Source organism: Capricornis sumatraensis, chromosome 2 (genome assembly GCF_032405125.1).
Source record: "Capricornis sumatraensis isolate serow.1 chromosome 2, serow.2, whole genome shotgun sequence".
NCBI classification, from domain to species: domain Eukaryota; kingdom Metazoa; phylum Chordata; class Mammalia; order Artiodactyla; family Bovidae; genus Capricornis; species Capricornis sumatraensis.
Window position 1 is genome coordinate 80,815,413 of NC_091070.1, and position 22,505 is coordinate 80,837,917.

The 22,505-nt window shown below is 43.6% G+C and overlaps 1 protein-coding gene across 4 annotated transcripts in view; it reads right to left on the reverse strand.

The window, feature by feature from the left end:
- Positions 1-22,505, reverse strand: part of NEO1 (neogenin 1) — a 232,601-nt gene that overhangs the window by 1,445 nt on the left and 208,651 nt on the right. For 3 of the 4 annotated variants that reach the window (XM_068963727.1, XM_068963726.1, XM_068963725.1), the window contains 7 exons: positions 19,384-19,452; positions 14,960-15,107; positions 11,054-11,292; positions 10,411-10,503; positions 6,227-6,385; positions 2,203-2,466; positions 41-177 (listed from right to left, as the gene is read on the reverse strand). In XM_068963727.1, coding sequence (XP_068819828.1) covers positions 41-177; positions 2,203-2,466; positions 6,227-6,385; positions 10,411-10,503; positions 11,054-11,292; positions 14,960-15,107; positions 19,384-19,452 — 1,109 coding nt within the window. The remainder of the gene's footprint in view (positions 1-40; positions 178-2,202; positions 2,467-6,226; positions 6,386-10,410; positions 10,504-11,053; positions 11,293-14,959; positions 15,108-19,383; positions 19,453-22,505) is intronic. The other variant, XM_068963728.1, reaches the window with a different exon arrangement.

The window sequence follows — 22,505 nt, forward strand, 5'->3', positions numbered from 1 at the left end:
GCGAGCCTGCCCCGCACTCTGGGCCAACACGGGAACTCACACTCTCGGAGTCTTCCAGCATCCTTGTGGTCTCCTGCACTTCAGGGGCACTGGGGACCACCACTGGCATAGGAGGCCGGCTCCTTCCTAAAGTCCCGATGGAGGCCGTCTTCACGGCATGGATGTGATGATTCAGAGCTGCAGGGGGAAAGGGCACCATCAGGGGTGTGTCTGAGCCTGCTCCCCTGGTCCTCATAAAGGTATCTGAGGTCCAGATGCTGCTCAGGGTGAGGGATGCACACACACCCAGCACAGAGCTCCTGCTCTGAAAAGGGACTGGAACAGGGTGGAAGGGGGAGAGAGCAGGGCATCCAAGAGGCCAGAGAAGATGTTACACTTGGCTTTAAAAACTCATCTCTTAGACCAGTGGTTCTCAGTGTAGAGGTTCCAGGGCCCTTCGCAAAATGTCTGGGAGGTCAAAACTCTTTTCATAATAACACCGACACACATTTTGCCCTTCCACTGGTGGTACGAAAGCAGTAGTGGGAAAAACTGCTGGAGCTTTAGCACAAATTAAAGTATTGGCACCACGCTGTAAAGTCATCCATGAACATGTACACTTGCCAAGTTTAAAAAACAGCCAGTGTAATTAATGTAGAAAAAGTTATGATATGGAATTGATTACAATCCATAATCTTTTAAATATTCTAAAATGGAAATACGGGTAAAATACTACTGTACACCAAAGCATGATGGCTGTCTTCAATAAAGGCACTTGTAATTGAGTTGTGAGCTGAACTTTTGCTTTCATTACGAAATACCAATGTTATTAACAGTTCAAAGAAAGACTGACACACAAACAGGTTATTTAGACTTGAGCATTTGGCAGACATTTTCTAGAAAGTGAATGAAATCCGTCAGTCACCTTAGGGAAGACAATGGACAACATTTATTTCCAATGATAAAATTTAAGTTTAAAGTGAAAAATCAGAATTTTGAAAAACTTGTATCTGCTACCAAGAGCTTGAGGGCTTCCCAATATTTACAGACTTCGATGATATTAATGAATGATTTTTGGATACTATTTAACAAAATGTATCAAGATTTGGAGGATCTGTATAACTTAGTGAACCAATACTTTCCAAATGACCAACATGTGGTGTTTAGTGTCATGCATTCAAAGTGCAGGATAAATGGATTTAACAGGACAGAGTACAAATAATTATATGGTTTTGGATTCCACATGACAAACAAATCTATAAAACATCACAGTTTGCTGAGTTTTGCTGTAGTGTCAAAGAAGAATACTCACAGCAGTCTAAAAAGTTTATATAAATAATTGTTCCTCTCCAACTACATTATCTGTGAGGCCAGATTTTCTTTGACCAAAACAACACGCTGCAATGGATTAAATGCAGAAGCAGGTAATGACAATCTGGCTGTCTTCTATTATGCCAGAAATTAAAGAGATCTGCAAAAATATAAGACTGCTACTCTTCTCACTGTATTTTTATTTTGAAAGTTATTTCTCATGAAAAAATGTTATTTACCTCAACATGACAGATTTATTGCTATTTTTATATGAATACAATAGTTTTAAAATCTGTTTTGATTTCTAATATTGTGAATAATGACAGGTATAACTCATGTGAAGAAAAAGCTCTTTTGCAGCTTCAATAGCTTTTAAGAGTTAAAAAGGGTCCTGAGACCAAAAGCTTGACAACAAGTGACTTACTCTGAAACAAACCATCATAAGAGAGCAATTTATGTGAAAGAGGTAGGAGGCAGAAAGCATGCCTTTGAGGCGAGAGGACCTTTGTTGAGCTGTGTGAACTCAAAGAGTTAACAACCCTTCTGCAGGGTTATTTCTGCAGCCTTGGTTTTTTCCTTGCTTCCAAGTCTTAGACTCCCTAATCCTCTAGCTGGCAGGAATCCTATGGAGTGAGGCAGTTCTGGGAGGCCCAGATCTGTTGTTCACACTCATGCCACTGGATTCTACCACCAAGCATCCTGCACACAAAACATACTTCAGAAGGTCAGCCGTTGCTCCCTGCCAAATTATTCTCTTGTTTATGTATGTTCCCAAAGGAGGAGCCCATCTCCTCCCTGAGGATAAGGATAGGCGTGGAGGACATTAGCTTTGTTATTCTGCAAAGACGTGGCGACTGGTGTCTTGAGCCAGAGCCACGGGGCCCCTCCAGTGGTGCTGCTGTCCTTGCTCACCTTGCTGGGAGAGTAACGGTGTGCTTGGCAACGCTGGATCGTAGGTGGGAGGCCCGGGGGGTGGGATTGCGGGCACAGCAAAGCTCTTCAGTGGGTGGGAAGGGCGAACGTGGGCTGTAGGGAGACTCTGGCCCGAATCTTCCTCTTGGGAGCTGGCCAAGTAAGAGGAGCTGGTAGCACCTTCAGGATCCTGGTGATCGGTACAGCATGTTTGAGACGAGGAGGCTGGCATGGTGTCAGTGCTGGGGGTGTTTCGAACAGATTCTACAGCAGGAAAGTCTAAATGTTAGCATTTACTTTACCACTGAACATATGCACATTCTGGGGTTCTGGCTACCTACCTCTAAGGGCCCCTGAAACTGGCTCAACAAGCACTTCGGGTCAATGCTAGTTCAAGGGAACACAGATTGGCACCACTGCCAAGGCTAAGTAAGAATGGTCTAATATCAGAGTCCCCCCAGAATCTGTCAACCAGATGCTGAACTTTTTTCACCTATACAGCTAAGTGGTCACAATTTTACAGATTTAAAGCTCTTCTCAGTACTCACTATGGAACACACATAAAGGTTCCTGATACGTTGGTCTGTTAAGATGTAAACAAGAAAATTTAAAATTTTATTCACTGATTGACAGCCTCTGAGACTAGCCTTTCACAGACAACACATCACCAAGGCCACCTGGGTACCTGACAAGGAACAGCTCTGCCCCGAGGCCTGGTGGTCCCTGAAGGAGAGGCCGTGCCACAGGCCCCGCACCCCCTCTGGCAACTGCACAGCCTCCCCAGAGCCAGAGCCCCACAGCTCAAGCGCGGCCTGGACAGCCAAAAAGTCCAAAGGTCTGCCAATGGCTTTAAGATAATGCCATGAGGTGTTTGGGTGTCCAGAAGGAAAACCAGGGGTGTATCAGCCTGAAGAAGGGGCAGCTCAGGAAAAACATGACAAAAAGCTTGAAATAAGTGAAGAGGTGTCAGAGCCGTTCTGGAAGGCAGCATGCTGGGGTAGAAAAAGCACTGGCTCTGGAGTCAGATAGACCTGAATCCTAATCTCTTCCTATGAGCTGAGCGAACTTGGCAGTAACCAAATCTGTTTCTCCACCTATAAAAATAGGGAGAATAACACATAATTTACTGAGGATTAATTAAGAAGATGAATAAAAAGTGCTGAACATGGGGCTTGAATGATTGATAAGATTTTTTTCTTTGTGGATTACCAGGTGCTTACTCTGAGCTAGGCACCACACTAAGTGCTTTATACTCATTAGCTCATTCAATCCTCACAGTAACACATCAGATGCTGGGAGCCTAAGCATGGCCCAAGGACACAGAACTGATGGGCAGAATTCCGAATCCCGGCCCCTGAGTCCCAAGCCCAGGCTCCATCCACTGAACACTACCTGCTCTTCCAAGCCCAGTCCACATGTCCCCGGTGCTGCAGGGGCAGAAGCAGCCCCAGTTCCCAGGGCGACCATATGAGGAAGGCTTTTCACAGTGTGAGCTGGTACAGACCACCATCCCCACCCTGAGGAGGGGCCTGGAGGACACCAGGTAGCCTGAAGGAAGACCTCCTTTGACGCCTAGAGTCCTCAACATTATCAAGGAACATTAACCCTTTTAAGTAGTAATCCATGAGCAACCTGCTGAAATCCAACCTCTTCCAGCCTTTGTTGCTGAGGCAGCCAAGAATCTGTTCCCTTGGGCTCTCGGGAGATGGGCCATGGCGGTCAAGAGTGCTACTCAAAGGTCTGGCCTTGGGTTCCAGCAATAAAGGACTCATACACCCTCCCCGAGTGGGGAAAGCCTGCCTATCTTAACCTCCCAGGCCTAGGTCACTTCTTGTCCTTTCCAGGGCTGCACTGAGGGTCTCATTTCTCTTGCCTGCTCAGGTCAGCTATCACCTCACCTGGGGAGCTGCTGGTCCCACTCTGTGATCCTGGGCTGGGTGGAAGCTGATTAGCGGGGGTAACAAGGATGAGGAGAGAGAAAGGATGAGGCTCTAGCCCTGACCATGTACTGGCAGATATGTTAGGACAGCTCTACCACGGCTGCCTCGACTGACTTACTTAGACGTATAAGCTTCTGAGGGCCAGAGACGGCGGGAAAGGTGCAAAAGGAGGAGAGGCCTGCCTACGCGGAGCAGAGTGCAGTGCACCTCCAGAGGGCATGGCACGCTGTATTCTCTGGAAGGGTGTGCCCTGAAATTGTGCAACACCCCCGGCTCACGAGGGAAACGATGCTGTAACTAGAATTTCTACCTCCTGACTGATCTCTCAGAGCTGTCTAAGACACAAAGTGCACAGTGGCTGAGCACCTGGACAAGTGGAAACTGTGTTTTCTGCATCAGGCGGTAGTGACCATAGTAAATGTCCAAGGAAAAGACAGAAAATGCCCTCTAGGCAAACTTGGCCCGGCCCAAGATGGGCTGAGGCAACAGTGGGGTCTAGAGACACAGGGAAATACAACAGGAGCAGAGCTCTCATCACTCTAGACACCTGCTCCACATTTCAGCTCCATCTTCAGAGGCTCCATTAGGAGTTTCACCTTCTTTTAACCTCTCTGGTCATTAACACAAGGAACCCTTTAGTGGAGGAAATCATTACTTTCTCCTCTTTTTGCTTTCTGCCTAAATACATACAGAACCAAACTTGTATCAACACTGACCCCTTGAGTGAGGAGTGGGTGGAAACTCTATGCTTTCTGTCAAACTTCAACCTCCTTCTCATCCAGGAGGGAGGAGGCAGGGGGCTGACCTGACTGGGAAGACCCTGCCATACACTTAGGTATGCTCATATCCCAGTGGGGGAGATTTTTCTGCCTTAAAAATGGAGAAATACAGTCAGGACACAAAAACCTCTTTCTAAGAGCAGGTCTGGAGGGCTGTTTCTGCTCTGTTCTGAGATTACGTCTGTGAGGCAGAGTCTGGTTCTCCATACAGCCTCCTGCAGGCTGTCGTTCCCCAAAGGCAGGAACCCACACCTGGACTGGAGGGAGGGAAAGGCCACTTTCAGACATGAGTTCAAGCATCATTCTCCAGACAAAGTAAGGGTTTGGGAGCAGATAACTTTGGGAGTTATCAGGCATGTCTTAGTAAGCTTGGATCTCCATCTGATGCTTTGCGTATGTTTATAACTGACCAAAACTTAAAGGAGGAAGGGATGTTACTGGCAACCCAAGCTTCTAAGCATGAAGTTTTGAAGTTCTTTTAAAAATGGGATTCACATGAAACTCCCTTATTTCCTAGAACTACCAAAACTCAGCTCTACTACTAACATCTGTAACTATTAAAAGACAAGTTTCAAGTTTCAAATGATGGAAAAAGGGTATACTGTGTATATGAGAAGTTTTTTTTTTTAGTACTTTAAAACTGATAAAGCTGTTTCTTAAGATTTTCAAACTGAGACACGGTGGTCTAGAACTGTGTATCTTTACATACACTGCAATTGTTAGGCTAATGTCCCACCTATTTTTAGAGATGATCCATGCTCGGGAGCCCTTTTTAATTTCACTCCACTAGGCAACCTGAGGTTTAGAATCTGCGAAACTTCAACGTGGCTGCTGGCCCTGCTGCCCCCAGGTGTTGCTCTTACTTTGGTTCCCAGCAGATATATGTAATTAAGAGCTCACATTAGAAGTCCCTTATGGTTGCCCTAAGTACCCTCCCACCATGACGCAAAGGCAACCTCTCGTGTCTAAAAATCATCCAGATTACATTTTCCTTTCAAAGTGAAGGATTAAACAAACTGAAAATATGATGGAATTAAGATGCAAGTTGATGGAACAAGACATGGCTGTGTGATTAGAGCTATGTTTCTTACTAAAATGACACCTTGCCCTGAGCACTGAACACTCTGGGAGAAAAATGAAGTGAATTTTATAGAAGAAAACTTGAGTCCGTAACAGAAATGATACGACAGACAGATAACACTGACAAAAACTCCAAATCCTTCTAAGTGGGGCAGGTCCTCCCCCTGGCAGCTTGCCGACTCTTTCAGAATGCTTTCAACCTGGGGCTCCATCCTCATCTCTCACCTGTGGAATTGGCCCTGTCTGAAAGGGACATGGATGTGCCAATGGGCCATGGGCTGCCCGGGTGGTAGAGATGACTGCGAGCTGGAGAAGCGAGGCTGCTGGAGTGGAAATGATGGTGAGGGTTATCGAGGGAATGGATGGGATGGGCACTAATCACAGCTGTGAATGAACACAAGACAGAGAAATGCTTAGCATGCTTGCACAGACAGACACACACACCACAGTTCAAGAGCAGTGACCCCGCACCCCCTGCCCCTGCAGTACCACCATTCCCTGGTTTTCTGGTGGCAGCTTAGACGATTAGCCACGGATTTGGACCATTAGCCATGGGTTTTACATTTGTCTTTAAAAAAAAAATCAACACACTCTTATGCATATGTCTGTCTCTATATATACACAGAAAGAAAAAAGCCTGAGAATTTTTACTAAAATGTTAACACATTATCTTGTAGGGAAGAGTGGTGAAGATTTTTTTAAAAATTTCTTTTGGTTTATCTTTATTTTCCAATTCTTCTACAGTAAACATGGATTACATGAGTTATTAAAAATACCTACTTGAATATGTCACAAAGTATAAACCCATAAGCCAACAAATGATGGATTCGGTATCTATAATTTTTTTTCTCCTGCTTATAAAGATAGAAGTCCCTTTTCCTTCGAGTATATTCCTAATTCATTCTGTCTTTTCTTACTTGCTGAGTGAACCATGAAATAGGTATTTAGGTTGAATGAATAAGTGACTGTTTAATCAGTTTTCATATCTTAAAAGGAATGCAAATGGAAATGAACTGTTCAGGTCCAATCTAGTACTAGAAGCATGAAATGCTGGCCTAGGGCACCATCTCTTCCTGCTTCTAGTCTGGGACCTTAGCCATATCTACTCGCATTTTAAAATATAAATGGATTTTTTTCTAAATTCTCTCTTTCCTTCCCACACTGGCTAAGGAATTCAATTTACTGAATTTAGCAAATGAATCCACATTTTCACACAGATATTCCACACAGAACTTTCTATGAAGAAAAAGTGCTTCTTTAATGAGCTTCCTTATCGATCCCAGAGATGGAAAAACAAAATCAGAAGCACAGCTGAGGCACAAACTTTTCTTAGGTACTCCCTTAGAGTAGCTGTGGAAGCACAAAGTTTAACATCAAGATGGTGGTGGTGGTGGTGTAATTGCTAAGTCATGTCTGACTCTTGCGACTCCATGGACTACAGCCCGCCATCAAGATAACCAGCTCTAGAGTCCCGAAACAGGCAAACAGTAGGGCTGATCAGAAACAAGTGGGATCTTCCCTGCCCACCCTCCCCTTCCCTTTAGCAAGGACTTCACAAACTCTGTGATAAAACTCAATTAGCCCTTGGATTCTATTAAAATGTCAGGTCACCAAGAGACTCCCTGTTCTTTGGGGGTGGGGGGGGGGCACTCAACATTACTTAGGTGAAGAAAATCCCAGGCAATACAATAGAGGGCCTTTGTTCTGCAGCATTCTCCTCACCACGTTCAAGCAAGCAGGTGGCACAACCAGCCAGGGACCATGGAGCAGGGCCTCCCTGCCTCAAGGCCTGGGAAACTAATCAGGGGCTTTCCTTGCTCTCAGGACCCAGAGAGTGGAGGCAGTCCCCTGGGATAAAATACAGCGTGGTGAAGCTGGCTGAGGAGAGGTCTCAGGGCAGCTGGGCAGTCAGCATCTCCTCCATGGAAGACAGGAAGTTTTCAGAAGCGGGGTGTTTCAGAATCAGTGTTTTTCACAATTAAGGCTAGGGTGAGGGGGAAAGGTGCCTGACTTTTTACCCAGGAAGTGCAACCTGAAAGTGTTTTAGGTATAGAGACTCTCACAAAAAGTAAAACAAAGCTGATTTTTGTTAAGGCTTTGTCAGTTTTTCCAAATTAAGTAAATAAAAAAATAAAAGAATGTGACAGTGCCTGTCAGGAATATAGTTGGCAAGCACCAGCTATTAGTTGAATCAGAATCCACTGCTTCTGTGCAAGGCCTTCGATGGAACCTCATCCCACCACCACTAAGCCATTCCCAGCCATGCTCAGACATTTATAGCCACGGTAGGTGGATGGGGGATGCAGCCTCCAGGGAATCCTGGCTTGTAAAAAAAGACTGAAGCCATGTGGGGAAAAGCATATCTCAAGCCCGATCCCAAGTATATCTGGGCACTTGGTATCAGATTCTTGAATTAAAGAATCCACTCACTCAGCTGCTGGGGCACAAATAAAATAACACTGTATATTTATACATAGTCCTTCCCACCACCAAAAAAAGAAAAGAAAAAAAACAAACCAAGAATGCTGTCAACTAGTACAGCTTATCTTTTCTCTGTAACATATTTAAAAGCAACAAATCTAGGAAGAGGGATAGTCAAATTTTACACGTTTTAAAAATAAGCCAGTTCAGGCAAGAACTAAAGCCTCATATAAAACAATCAAGCGGTCAAGCTACCATCTTCTTATAAATCAAAAGTAACTAGAATGAACTAATCTACTCTTTTTAGAGGCTTCCCTGGTGACTCAAGACGGTAAAGAATCTGCCTTCAATGTGGGTGACCTGGGTTCGATCCCTGGGTTGGGAAGATCCCGTGGAGAAGGAAATGGCAACCCACCCCAGTATTCTTCCCTAGAAAATCCCATGGACAGAGAAGCCTGGGAGACTACAGTCCATGGGGTCGCAAAGAGTCGCACATGACTGAGTGACTAACACTTTCACTCTTTTTGGACATTTCTAAACCTGAAAATGTTTGGACAGTTCTAAACCTTGTCCAGGGCATGTCTGATGAGAGGAAAACCAGTTTTCCTTGCACACGTCCAAGTACAGGCCCCTCTTCTTATCATGGACCCTAAGCAAAAACTACTTTGTGCAGAAATGAGCTATTGGTAAATCAGTCTTTACTCTTCCAAGGCTGATTCTTAGAGTCTTGTGCAAGTGACAGCATGCGTGCAGACATGACATCCTCAGGGATCCCCCTGGTTTCCAAGTTTACAGTGCCATCTTCTGTGTATAGGATATCTGTGATTACTTAAAATCTCTGTCACTTGTGGACAGACATGGCTGACAGTCCTGAAATGGGACATCTTTTAAGAAATGAATAAAAAATCCCAAAGCTCATTTAGGTTAAACTGAAAAGTGATTTTTCAGGATTTAAATCTAGGTCTGACACTCAAATGGTAAAGAATCTGCCTGCAATGCAGGAGACCAGGGTTCGATCCCTGGGTCAGGAAGATCCTCTGGAGAAGGGAATGGCAATCCACTCCAGTATCCTTGCCTGGAGAATCCCACGGACAGAGAAGCTTGGCGGGCTAAAGTCTGTGGGGTTGCAAAGAGTCGGACACAACTGAGCAACCAACACAATGACTGACAGTATTAATGTTTGCTAACCTACTGTTCAGCCCAAAGCAAATTTCAAGATTAAATAGTTTCTTAAACTTGCATTTGGTATTAGTAGGCAGGTGGCTGCCTATCTCTTTAGAATGGCTCAGAGGACCCTCAGCTGGAAGCCCCACTGTGCCAGCTCATCTGAAAGGCTTCCTCATCTTGAAAACAGTAACAAGGGAGAAGAAACACTAGTGTAAAATGTAATTGGTTCATCCCATTGCATTTTGGTTTTTAATCATGATGATGTACTTGAGTTTCAAATACTACAGGAGGCTGGGCAAATTTTATGCTTATCAAAGTGAGGCACAGGTCAAGCAAGGTTGAAAAACATTGCTGTAAAAACAGAAACTCCATGCTATTTCCCTGAAACTCCTCTGAAATATAAAGTCTATTGATTAAAAAAATTCTGCAATGCCTATCAACACTGATCATGTATCGGGAAGCCTAAGGAACACTGTGACACCTGGCCGTCCTTAGCCCCAGCCTAGAGCAATGACGCCCCATTTCTCCTGAACAGACTTGGTCTACTTTTAAAGAGACTGATTACTTCCCTAATGCCTGGGAGACTTGTGGAAATTGGCCTTGTAGTTTATTTACACTGAAATTAAAGAAGCTACTAGTAAGAATAAATATTAATCACAAAATATGGCAAACGTTTGATTCTTCTTCTCTCAAGGTGCCAAAGCTTTGGTAGATTAATTTTTGCATTAGGATCAAGTGAAGTCAAAGAGATCATTTGTAGCTGTTCCCCAATATGACTGGATAATTGGCAGCACTTGGGAAAAGAGAAGCTTTTAACTTACGCTGGGGTGGCTGGGAGTCAAAGGGCATCATCATTTTTGGTCTCATTCCCCGCCTTCCTGCCAGTGTAGACATGCTGTCCTCTGATTCATGCCCTAGACATCAAATATGGAGGTTGGTTACAAACATGTGTCTAGGCCAGTAAGCAGCCTCAGCAGTAAAACATTTCAAGTGAAGGTAGATTCAGGACTCACAGACAACATAGTAGGGACAAGGTGTTTTTGCAGGAAGTGAAATAAAGAGGAAATTGACCATCATCACATTACAGGAGTCCCTGTTGAGTCAATGCAGTTGACATGATGCTGCCTGAATGTTTCAACGCAGGTCTGTGAGGAAGAGCAGGCAGACCAAGAATATGCCGAACACGACAACGAGAGCCGGGCTCCAAGTGAAGGGGCGCAATGAAATGTGCAGACATGTGCCAGGCTGTCTCAAATCTTGAGCTGGTGAAGTGTGATGAGAGACCTAGGAGAGCTAGGGACTGCTTCATCTGGGTACAGAACCTCTCTCTCTTAACAGGCTAGTTATTCTTCATCAGAAGTTGCTGCTGTAACACACGTTTCTCTAAACCTAGCTTCTTATAGGAATTACCAAATTAAGGCAACTTTACAAAATGGAAAATGGTTTAAATGAAAAACCCTGTACCTCTATATGAATTCCGCCTTTGATGGATGTTGCTGTCCATGGAATTGTCAACTGGTGTGATATCTTGAGAATTACGAGGAATTGGTGTATCAGTCATGATGGGGTTTGGGTCTGGAGACTTATCAATGGGTTTGAGCTCCAGTCTCTCGTGATGGATCCAGAGGTCTGGGGGTTTGACATCTTTGGAGTTCCCTTTATACTTGTGGGAGCCATTCACTGATTTGCAAGCAGCTCGTTTCCTAGGTACAAAATTAAGAGGATTTTAAAAAGTAACTTGTGAATATTATTGGTCAAAACAGTTTGAAGTTTAAAACAGTCCTTCTGAGAGATGCTTCAGGCAAAATCAGAAACTACAAACAAATAAGAAAAACAGAGGCAAGAAGTTTTACCCTGGGGAGAACGATATGAAATGATGCTGGGCAGGATGGGCTGGGGTCAGATCATTAAGGAATTTTAGAGCCAAGAGCAGAGTCTGAACTTGCCTCTGTGAGTAAAGAGAAATCCCTAAATGGTTTTAAGCAGGAGAGTAAGGAGATCAGTCTTGAGTTAAAAGGTTAAACCAACTGGGGTGTGAAGAATGGATTTGAGGAGGAGGGGACAAAACAAGGGGGCCGTTAGGGTGCAGCTGCAGCAAGTGCAGCCTGACTGACGGTGGCCTGGGGCCGTGAGGATGGAGGGGAGAGGGGGATCTGATGGTTATCAGGGACCCTGAAATGACAAGGCTTGTTGGAAAAAACGGATGTGCGAAAAGACAGAAATAAAGACACAAGAGGAATAAAGGATATGGCCAACGTCTCTGGCTTAAGCCATTTACTAACACTGGGGAGAAGTGGGTTTGACAGAAAGAATTATAAATTGTTTTGAACATACTAAGTGTCCACCTGAGACATTAAATATGAAACATAAAACAGGCAATTGGGTCTGAGATTGAAGCAAGCCTGAGACTCGGAAGAGAGAAGTCTCGGCCAGAGATAGAAATCTGGGCATAGTTGAAATGCAGAAGTAAATGAAGCCACAGGAGCAGGCAGCTCCAGGCCCAGGCCCTGAGGAACGTCTACCTGCTGGCAGAGTAGACGGGAGAAGCTGTGGAAAAGCACACACAACCATGGGATACAAGAGAAGAGAGTGTTTTAAGAAGGAAGGAGTTGACTGTGCTAAATGTTGAGAGAGTAAGATGAGGACTGAAAACTTTCCTTTGGCTTTCGCAACACAGAGGTCAGCAGTAACCTCAGCAGAAGCAATTTTGGTGAAGCGGTGGGGCAGAATTCAGACTAGGAAGGACTGAAGCGCGAGTGGGCAGCAAAAGGATGGACAGGTGAGTGGGGTGGAGGCGAGTATTCAGCCTTGTGGTGAAGGGAGAGACAGGGTTTCTTTGTGGTTGGTGGTAAAGGCTGTGCAGTAGAGGAAAGGTCACACTTCTTTCTTAGGATGGAAGAAGTCTGAGCACACTTGAACGCGAGAGGGACGGAGCCAGCGGAGAGTGAGAGGTCAGTGGTACTGACAGAGGGCAACCGCAAGGACCAGGTCTTTGAAAGCAGGAGGCACTGGGATTCGGCAGGTAAATGGAGAGCAGGTTTCCCATGGGAGGAGGGGGAAGAAAATGACTGCTGCTGACACGGAAGGGCTTTAGGCCTAATGGTGATACACTGAGGTAGGAGTGCTCGTCTGTTGAGTCGGGGGGCTCTAGAGGGATGTGCTAAGAAACTCTGAGGGGCTAGACTCTAAATGCTCTGTTGGCTTTGAGGCTGTGAGAGTCTATAAACAGCTACAATTGAAATGGGAGGTGCCTCAGATATGAGAGAAGACGAAAAGTACTAAGAAAAGCTCACATATTTTTCCACAGTCAATGGAACACTTGGAAAGTAGGTCAGTGGGGGAGGAGGAGGGGAAAACTCTATAAAGACCTGATACAACTCTTTTAAACAAAGGGACCCGAACTGTAGGACCTGCAGATTCAAACACAGAGCACAGAACCTATGACAAACTCATTCTCCTGCCTCTTAATCTGAAGACTTAAGTATTTCAGTACTTTATTTTTTATTGACTTTAGATTTTAGATTCCCCCCAATAAGAAGGAATTCTGTCGTTTTGTTTATTCAGATTCTTTTAAATAAAGATCTCAAGGTCTTTATTTAAAACTAGATGTAAAATCAAGTTCATAAAGATAGATAAATGGGAAATGCTGAAAAAGAAGCTTGTAGAAAATTTCTAGCATAGAAAAATATGATTTTAGAGGTTTTAGGGAGAAACAGTTTTCTACAATCAAATGCAGGGGAAGCCGTAGGAGGCAGTGATCAAGAGGCAGTGATACAATGTAAGCTGCTGAAAGCTATTTAACTTGAGCAAAAGAAAGATTAAAACCATCACATAACCTACAGAAAACGACAATCATTACTAGCAGCAGTTAGACTGTAGCTTGTTCTTGACCTCTATACTGAAAACAAACAGATTTATGGTTATTAAATACATGCATTCTTGCCTTGGGCAGAGTTCTGAGGATAATCACACAGACATGAATTTCTTTCTCTCTTTATGGAGCAATACCTCCATCTTATGACCTTTTAGGATATTGCATCTAAAGTTGTTCTATTACTCATACTGTGTTTTTGCTATTAGGGGTAACTCAAGAGTCTCCTTTTTTTTTTAAATGGCACTGTCTTGCTGGCCAGAGATATGAAGAGAATGTGACCTAGGGTCAAGGATTCCCTCAGCTTCAGGAGTGAAGGCTATTATCAAGCACCACATAATGGTGATCACCTTGCTATCTGCTCTAAACAGCCACAAGCCTCAAAATCCCAGGTGAGTTCAGGGCTAGCAGCCACCTTCCCTCTCTGCTAATATGATACACTGATTATAAATAATCCTTTCCCATTCATTTAATCAATACATCTCCCCATCACACCCCCAACCAACTCTGCTTCCTGTGGTCCCAACCTCAACTGCTACTTTTGGTGAGTGAAAGTCGCTCAGTCATGTCTGACTCTTTGCAACCCCATGGACTTATACAGTCCATGGAATTCTCCAGGCCAGAATACCAGAGTGGGTAGCCTTTCCCTTCTCCAGGGAATCTTCCTAACCCAGGGATCAAACCCAGGTCTCCTGCATTGCAGGCAGATTCTTTACCAGCTGAGCCTTTAGTAGCACTTCTTTAAAAATACTCTTAAACTTAGAACTAGAGGTCTATGGTGTCCTTCCATCTCAGCTGGCATTTGTGCCATGAAATTCCACAGACTCCTATGTATCTGGTTCACTGAGTGCCCAGAGACAGTCAGTCCTCCAAAGGGGCTCCCAACAAGGCTGGACATCATCTACTTTCCTCTCCCAGACTGATTCTGCACACTTGGTTCTTGTGACTTCAGAGGCTGAGTTAAATGAACTGTATCTACTTGGTAACTCTGCCCTGGCTTCCAGTTGAGTGTGGCCAGTAGAAGGCACAGACAAGACTGGAGGGTGGGAGGTATTTCCTCTTCTGCCCCATCCCTGCTGGGCTAGAGGGTGGCAGTAGTTACATTCCTACCACCATACATGGTTCCTGTTGCAAGTCCTCTCCTGCTGCTTCAGAGCTCTGAAAACAGCTCTCTCTTCTTCAGAAAAAGCTCTCACCTTTCTAAGGATGACAGTGGCCTGTCACTGCTGCTGCCTAATGCTAACTTCACCTTGGATGTTGCAAATGGTCCCTTCATCAAAGCCCCCTTCACCCATCTTGAGTGTGCCCCTCTTCCCTGCCAGAACCCAGGACACATATTTAGCAAGAGGAATCATTCTGCATTTTCTTTAAAAATATTTAAAACGTTGCTCTTCACGTATTTTATATTTTAACTCTGTGTACGACTCCAGACACAGAGGTCACACAGAAGCAAAAGAATACATACAAAAAATGTATGGGCTACATCTGGGGCTCCTTACTTTTTCTGGTGAGAGGTAGTCCGCCGGGTGCAGAAAACAGCGATGATCACGACCACCACGATGGTGATGACGCCGACAGAAACGATGATGACCAGCAGCATGTTACTGTCTAGAGGAGAGGTGGGGCTTCCATGAGGGCTGTTACTGCCTGGGAAGGGAAAAACCGTATGCTTGTTGGTATTCCAGAAGTCTAAAGACGCATACAATCAGGCTGCAGAACCTTCACGTGAGTACAGATAACTTCTGTGAGCTTCTGTATAAAAACAGTCATTACTGTGCATTCTATAAAAATGCCTTATGAATATGGCCATCTCCTCTAGATGATGAAATCTAGAGAGCTGAGTTTCTGCCCCGGGTGTACCTGGCACAAAGTTGGTGTTCAATAAAAGTTTCTCAAGACTGTACTGAACACTAAGCTTGGACCAGTAAGGGAGTCTGTCCCTTGGTGTCTTATATATAAACTCATCTTATAAAGCACCATTTGTAAATCACTTAAGTTTTCTGACTTTCAAAACCTTTAAAAAATGCATACTCATAGAAAACAAAAGTTTTTTTTCCAACATATAGCATTGGGATGCAGTCAAAAAACTACCTGAATCATAAAGTCTGTTTTTATAAATACACATTGTGTGCAGAGTTGATTTTCTTATTCAGCTTCAGGAAAACGAAGGTCTGTACATATGCATTAATTTGACAGATATTTACTGAGTGGTTACAATGTGCCAAGCATGTTCTAGGAACCAAGGATACAACAGTGAACCACAAAAATGTGAATGTTGGGATAGGAATGGGGGCAGACAATAAATAATTTGTTTGTAGTAAGTGCCATGAAAATAGAAATGGGGATATGGTACAGAATGACTGGGTGGCTAGTTTAGATTAAGTGGCTGGGAAAAGCTTCTCTGAGTAGATGGCATTTGGGCTGAGATTTGAATGATCCTACCATACAAAGGCCCGGAGGAAGAACATTTCAGAGAAGGGGGAACAGCTAGTGGAAGGATCCTGAGACAGGAATGAGCTTGGCATGTTCAAGGGAGAGAAAGGCAGCCAGTGTTGCTGAAGCAAAGAGAGATATGCAAAGTTAGAGGGAAGGACGTGAGCAGAAAAAAAGATGAATATGAGGCTGGAGAGATGTGCAGAGGCGAGATCATTTAGGACCTTGAGGAAACAGATCTTCCTATTACCGTTCCTCTGTGCTCACTAGGTGCAGTTCAGTGTCTTTTTTTTTTTAACAAGGCTGTTTGTAATCCTGCTCTATTCTCAGTCTTGCTCTCCCATTTTCTGAAACACTGTACTTTGCTTCCCACCTCATTACAAAAGTTATGCATGCTCGTATTGTAAAATATGGAAAATCCTACAACACAGATTTAACCACCATGGATATCTTTTCTTCCAGCTACTCTCTCTTATTGCCCTAATCATCAAAGCTGTACAATAATGGGATGAGCTGCTTTGCTAAGTAATGAGTGTTTAGTCACTAGAAGTACTTAAGAAGAGTCATCCTACATGTCTGGGATGCTGTGGAAATTTCTACCACGAAGGTGTGGCCTGGGAACCGATGTTCTTAGGAAGGCCCCTAAAGTGATTTTCATATACAACCTGGTTTACAAACTCATGATCTAATTCAAACTACATTTACTGTGGGACTCCCGTAACAGTGGATTAGCTGACCTTCTGCTTCTTATTCTATGATTTTATAGGGTACATCCAAGCACAGTGCTAAAGCTGGGCTAATTTTGAAAGCTTAAGAGCTTATTCTTCTACATTTGGTTGAATCACTTCTATCCATTTCGGAGAAGGAGATCAGCAGACAGACAACTTAAACTGGATATAATGACCTTCAATAAAATAACATTTTTGTATTTGGGAAAGACTATGGAACTGGGGGCCAATACAATGAGACCAAATTAGGGCTTTCCATAAAACCATTAATTAACAGCAGTACTGAGCTGTTGGGTGGGGCAAGCGGTAGAGCAGGCGCTGCAAATCAAAGGCAGGGAATCTGGGCTTTGGGAGGCAGTTCTTTCCTGCATTCCACAGAGACAAAGGCTCATTTAACTGCAAAGGACCTCTACCTTCTGAGTTGGCCAAAGGCTGTCTTCTAAACTAGAGTAAGAGTGAGCAAATGGGACCCTAGACCCTCCTACTAGGGATATTTATTAAGCCTCACTTTTTCCAGTGGTCATGTATGGATGTGAGAGTTTGACTATGAAGAAAGCTGAGCACCGAAGAATTGATGCTTTTGAACTGTGGTGTTGGAGAAGACTCTTGAGAGTCCCTTGGACTGCAAGGAGATCCAACCAGTCCATTCTGAAGGAGATCAGTCTTGGGTGTTCACTGGAGGGACTGATGCTGAAGCTGAAACTCCAATATTTTGGCCACCTCATGTGAAGAGCTGACTCACTGGAAAAGACTCTGATGCTGGGAGGGATTGGGGGTAGGAGGAGAAGGGGACGACAGAGGATGAGATGGCTGGATGGTATCACCAACTCAATGGGCATGAGTTTGAGTGAACTCCAGGAGTTGGTGATGGACAGGGAGGCCTGGTGTGCTGTGATTCATGGGTCGCAAAGAGTCGGACACGACTGAGTGACTCAACTGAACTGAACTGGACTATTCCAACAGCTTCCTAACCACTCTGTTTTGACTTTGTACTCTTGGCACCCAACTCGTTCTCCACCGTCATCAGGGTAACAATAGATACTCAATAAGTGGGAAGTCATAGTTTACCAGTAGTATCAGACATCTTACATATGTTACTCACACGAGGAAGCTCACATTTCTTAGCATCAGCACCTGAGCTTTTGACAAGTTGGTTTTAACCTACCTTCTCTAACTTGAGCCTATCCTGTTTCTAGGCAGTGTGGTCCCTGGAGAAAGCAGGCTGTTTTAAAGTTTTTTTTGATTTGGACCATTTTTAAAGTCTTTATTGAACTTCTTACAATACTGTTTCTGTTTCATGCTTTGGTTTTTTGTTTTTGGTTGTGAGGAATGTGGGATCTTAGTTCCCCGACCAGGAATCAAAACTGCATCCCTGCATTGGAAGGTGCAGTCTTAACCAGTGGACCACCAAGGAGGTCCCAAGCAGGCTGTTTTAAATTGCCACACTTCACACATGTTCTTCCTACATTGCATCCTAGAAATGTCTGACCCCCTCCTAGACATTCAGTAATTTTCTCTGTGCCTTTTAAAATCTGGGTCAGAGATCTCTTCCAGAAAGCTTTCTCCTCTCTCTGTCAGATAGCTTGTTACATACTCCCCCTGCTTCTACAGTCTGTTACATAGCACCTGAACCTTTAGAAATATGAGTGAATAAATGAATGATTGCATAAACCAAAGAAAAGACAAAGAAGTAACTGCTTTTCTCACAGTCTTGTGGACGACACATAAACGTAACATATACATCCCAGGAGAAGAAACTCATAAAGTCCTAGAAATCACAGCCTAAAAATTTCTTGAAGCAAGAAAGTTTGTCTGGCTCCACAAAGAAGTGGCCGATTTCACTGAAGTCTGGGCAATACTTTTTATTTAAATTGTTAGTTGGAGATTAAGAGAACATTTTGTTTCCATAATGAGACCAGGAGTTTCTGGAGGACTAGAAACTCTTTTTCCTTTGTCTTCCACGTGTTTCTCATGAAACAGTAAGGTTCATTTCTAGGAACTACCTTTGCGGACATTTTACCATCCTGGATTCCCACATCTGACCTAGAAGGCTGTGAGCGACAGCAGAAAAGGCAGAATATGAAGTCGGAAGCCCCAGGTTTTGGTTCTAGGGCTTCTATAATAAGTGGGTAGGTCCAGGCACATTACTTCTCCCCTGAGTCTCTTAATGTAAAACCTGGGAATAATGATACCTGTTCTCCCTCCCTCACAATATTATGACAATAAAATATGATTTCACGTGCAAAAGTAACTTATATATGGTGATGTATAGAGAAGCAGGGGTCACCATTTAAGCTCTTAGGATGGCTAGGAGAGAGGGAATAATTTCTTAGAATTCCCAAACTAAGAACACCACAGTAAGCAGTGTGGAGAGAAATGAATGATTCCAAAGCATCTCTCAGGCTTGGTTTAGATGATAGCTAATTCCACCAGAGGGTTTATTTTTGAAAGTAAGGTTCTAATTATTTTGAAAAGAGGCAGTGGGCAATGAGAAGACTTGTTTGTTTAGAATCATTTTAAGTTGTATACACAAATTGAAAACTATTTTGAAACTATTTTATTTGTGAGTCTATAATAAATGGGTTTACAGTAATTCGGCAGACATCTGCCAGAAAATGCCTAAAGCCAGCTCTGTCGAATAAAAAGAAATAGGTAATAGGCTACAGTTCACAACACAGGAGCTGCAAGAAACATTTCAAGATTTCAAGCAGAACTGCATTGTGCCCACAGGAAGCCAAATGAAGCCAGAGGAAGGGCTTTACCGCTCATTGGAGGTTTGTAGTCGGATCCCAGGTCTGGCAGTCGGCTTCCTTTCCCTGCAGACCCCGAGGCTGAAGAAGAAGAAATCATGTCAGTAACAACCTACTCCATTGGTGTGACAAGTCTACTTCACAGCTAGTGAGTGTTTTCTACAAAAAAAAAAAAAAAAACAACTCAGTCTACGCTGTCCATAAGGAAAGGAAGCAGCACGTACACACGACAGGGGAAAACACAGCCTATTTGTGCAAAACAAAGGTAGCGCTTTCTACACAATGAGGCATCTGAAAGGCTGACACTCCTGTTCCATGGCTGTGTCCAGGGTGTAACAAGGCTGCCCCTTGCTGCTAAGGCTTCTCTAGCCCAAGAAACAGTTGCTGAAAAACTGCTCAGAGCACTTAGGGCAGAAGCAGCTTCTGGTGGAAAAGGAACCAAGGGGACCGGTAAAGAAATGGGTTCTTCTGAGGGACTGGCTTGATCTGGCTGAGCAGGTGTCAGCAGTGTTTGGATTCACTTCTCAAAATAGGAAGCTGCCTTTCTAAATATAAAGTTACCTTAAGTGGGAGCAGGAAGGCAAGCAGAGGTTCAGATTAGGCTCTCAGTTTCTGCTCAGTCAACCTAAATACCCAAAGATAAAAAATCAAAGTCTCCCCTCTGGTTGCTCACAAAGACACTGTCTCCTACGCCATCATCATGGAACATAAGAAGTGAGGCTGCTGACCTTGAGCTTGGGACCACCTCACATGCTGGACTGCCCTGGTGGCTCAGATGGTAAAGCATCTGCCTACAGTGCGGGAGACCCGGGTGCAATCCCTGGGTCGGGAAGATCTCCTGGAGAAGGAAATGGCAACCCGCTCCACTATTTTTGCCTGGAAAATCCCACGGACGGAGGAACCTGGTAGGCTATAGTCCATGGGGTCGCAAAGAGTCAGACACGACTGAGCGACTTCACTCATATGCAGGCCTCAGAAGATACCTGGGGCTGGAAGGCAGCCTCAGACTTCTCTTGAAGAAGTCTGCAGGAACTGCAAGGTAAAGCTGATCCTTGGTTCATCCAGATCAACAGACTGCCTGTGCTGGCAAACCAGCACCATCAGGCACTAACTGTTGGACTTCTGGCCAGTTATTTAGCTACTATTCTGGGGTCTTGGTTTCCTCATTGTAAAGCAGTGATGATAATGGCACCTGCTTCACAAAAGGGTTGTGAGGATTAAATAGAAATTTAATCCCATAAAATACTTTGAATCCTGCCTGACACACCGTAAATGTTTTATAAATATTAACTACTAAATAAATCTTTAGGGAAGAATCTCATCTTACACTCCACAGAGAGCATGAAGCTTCAGAAAATGCTTATAAATTAGAGTTATTTCTACAAATAAAGCTTGACTAGAAATGCATAAACAAGATGGGTTGCTGTAAAACATTACAGCTAATATCAAGTACCTCTATTAAATTATCAGACTTGGAGGAAATGGAAGAAATTAAAGTCTGAAGGTTTCTATGCGTAGTTCATTTAACAGAATGAATCTAGAAATGAAAACAAAAACAAACCTACTTTCTATGTTTCCAGAAGCTCAGTGTCCCCAAAGGTAACAGAAGTTCCTGGGTATCTACGGGGCATATTCTAGAACTTTAAACTCACAGTCCTCAAACCTCTTTCACTGTCCACACCCATCACTTCACTTCACTCCTATTGCCACATTCCTCCCAAATGACACACAGCACATGTCACGAGTCCACTGGTTCTTTTCACTATGATAAGCTGGCAGAGACGACGCAGCCCACGTAAGGCTCTTCATAGCTAAGGGACTTCTTTGTCAGGTAGCCCATATTTAAGCCAAACTACTCAGAGTAACATTGGCAATTATATAAATAATTGCCAATGAACACTTTGCCAATAAACCAATTGGTTTAACTCCTATATTTCTTAAAGTTTTCCTTTTATATTTAACTTACGAACAAGAAATCCCAGGATTAGCCAAATACCAAAATAAATATGGGCAAAGAATTTTAAATGCCAAAGGGGTGGTGTAGCTGAGAACTGCAGCCTGGCTTATGAGGTGAAGTGAGGGAGGAAAATGAGCATATATACTCTGTACACATTCAGTGCTTTACACACACACACACACACACACACACACACACACGGGCATGTTCACACACACACACACACACACACACACCCACGGGCATGTTCACACACACATACATACACACACACACACACACACACACACACACACACACACACACACACACACACACACACACACACACACACACACACACACACGGGCATGTTTGCAGTTTTCCCAACATACAACAAGACTCATTGAATGCAAACACATTTCCAAAGCCCTAAAACTTGAAACCTCAAACTGTGAATCTTCCTTGCCATTAACCAAGATCCAAAGACTTTGTATTTCTAAAAACTACTCTTAAAGAATAAAAGAAACCATTCAATTTACTTTAACTGCTGCTGCTATAGAAAACAGATAATCAACGTTAGCCGACTTCCCAGAGATGAAAATCAAAGTATAGTTATCTCTCACCACAGCAGCTGCAGTGAAGAGACTATGCTGACAGATAATTTCCAGAACGGTGACACTGAGGCCCATACTTCCTAAACTTCCATTGTACACTGTCTCTATCCTCTTATAAAATAAGCAGATATATTTAAGAGAAGAAATGGAAAAAGAGCCCTGAATTAAGCTTGCAACAAGAGAATGGAGAGCAATAATTTTGTGAAACATAATCATACAATTCAGTAGGGGACATTTGTATATTCTCTGTTGAGGGAGGAAAAAAGGGTATTCAATTTAATTTGATTAAACTTTCCATTTAGAGACATCAATAAAACTCTAGATGCTACAAATATGACAAATTGGTGTGCTTGTTCTCATTATGGCCCAAATCCCTATCTGTATCACAGAATTTTAGTTTCTTAGCACAAAGGATAATCTGACCCACATTTAAGGATTATCTCCTCACATCTGTAGAAGTCCAACCCAGTTTTTTTTCCTGCCAGTCTGTTTAGCTCCTAAGTAGATTCTCCAGCTTTTCAGATACCCCAAGGGCCACAAACATGGACTCAACTCTACTTTGGCCAATAAATACGTGATTT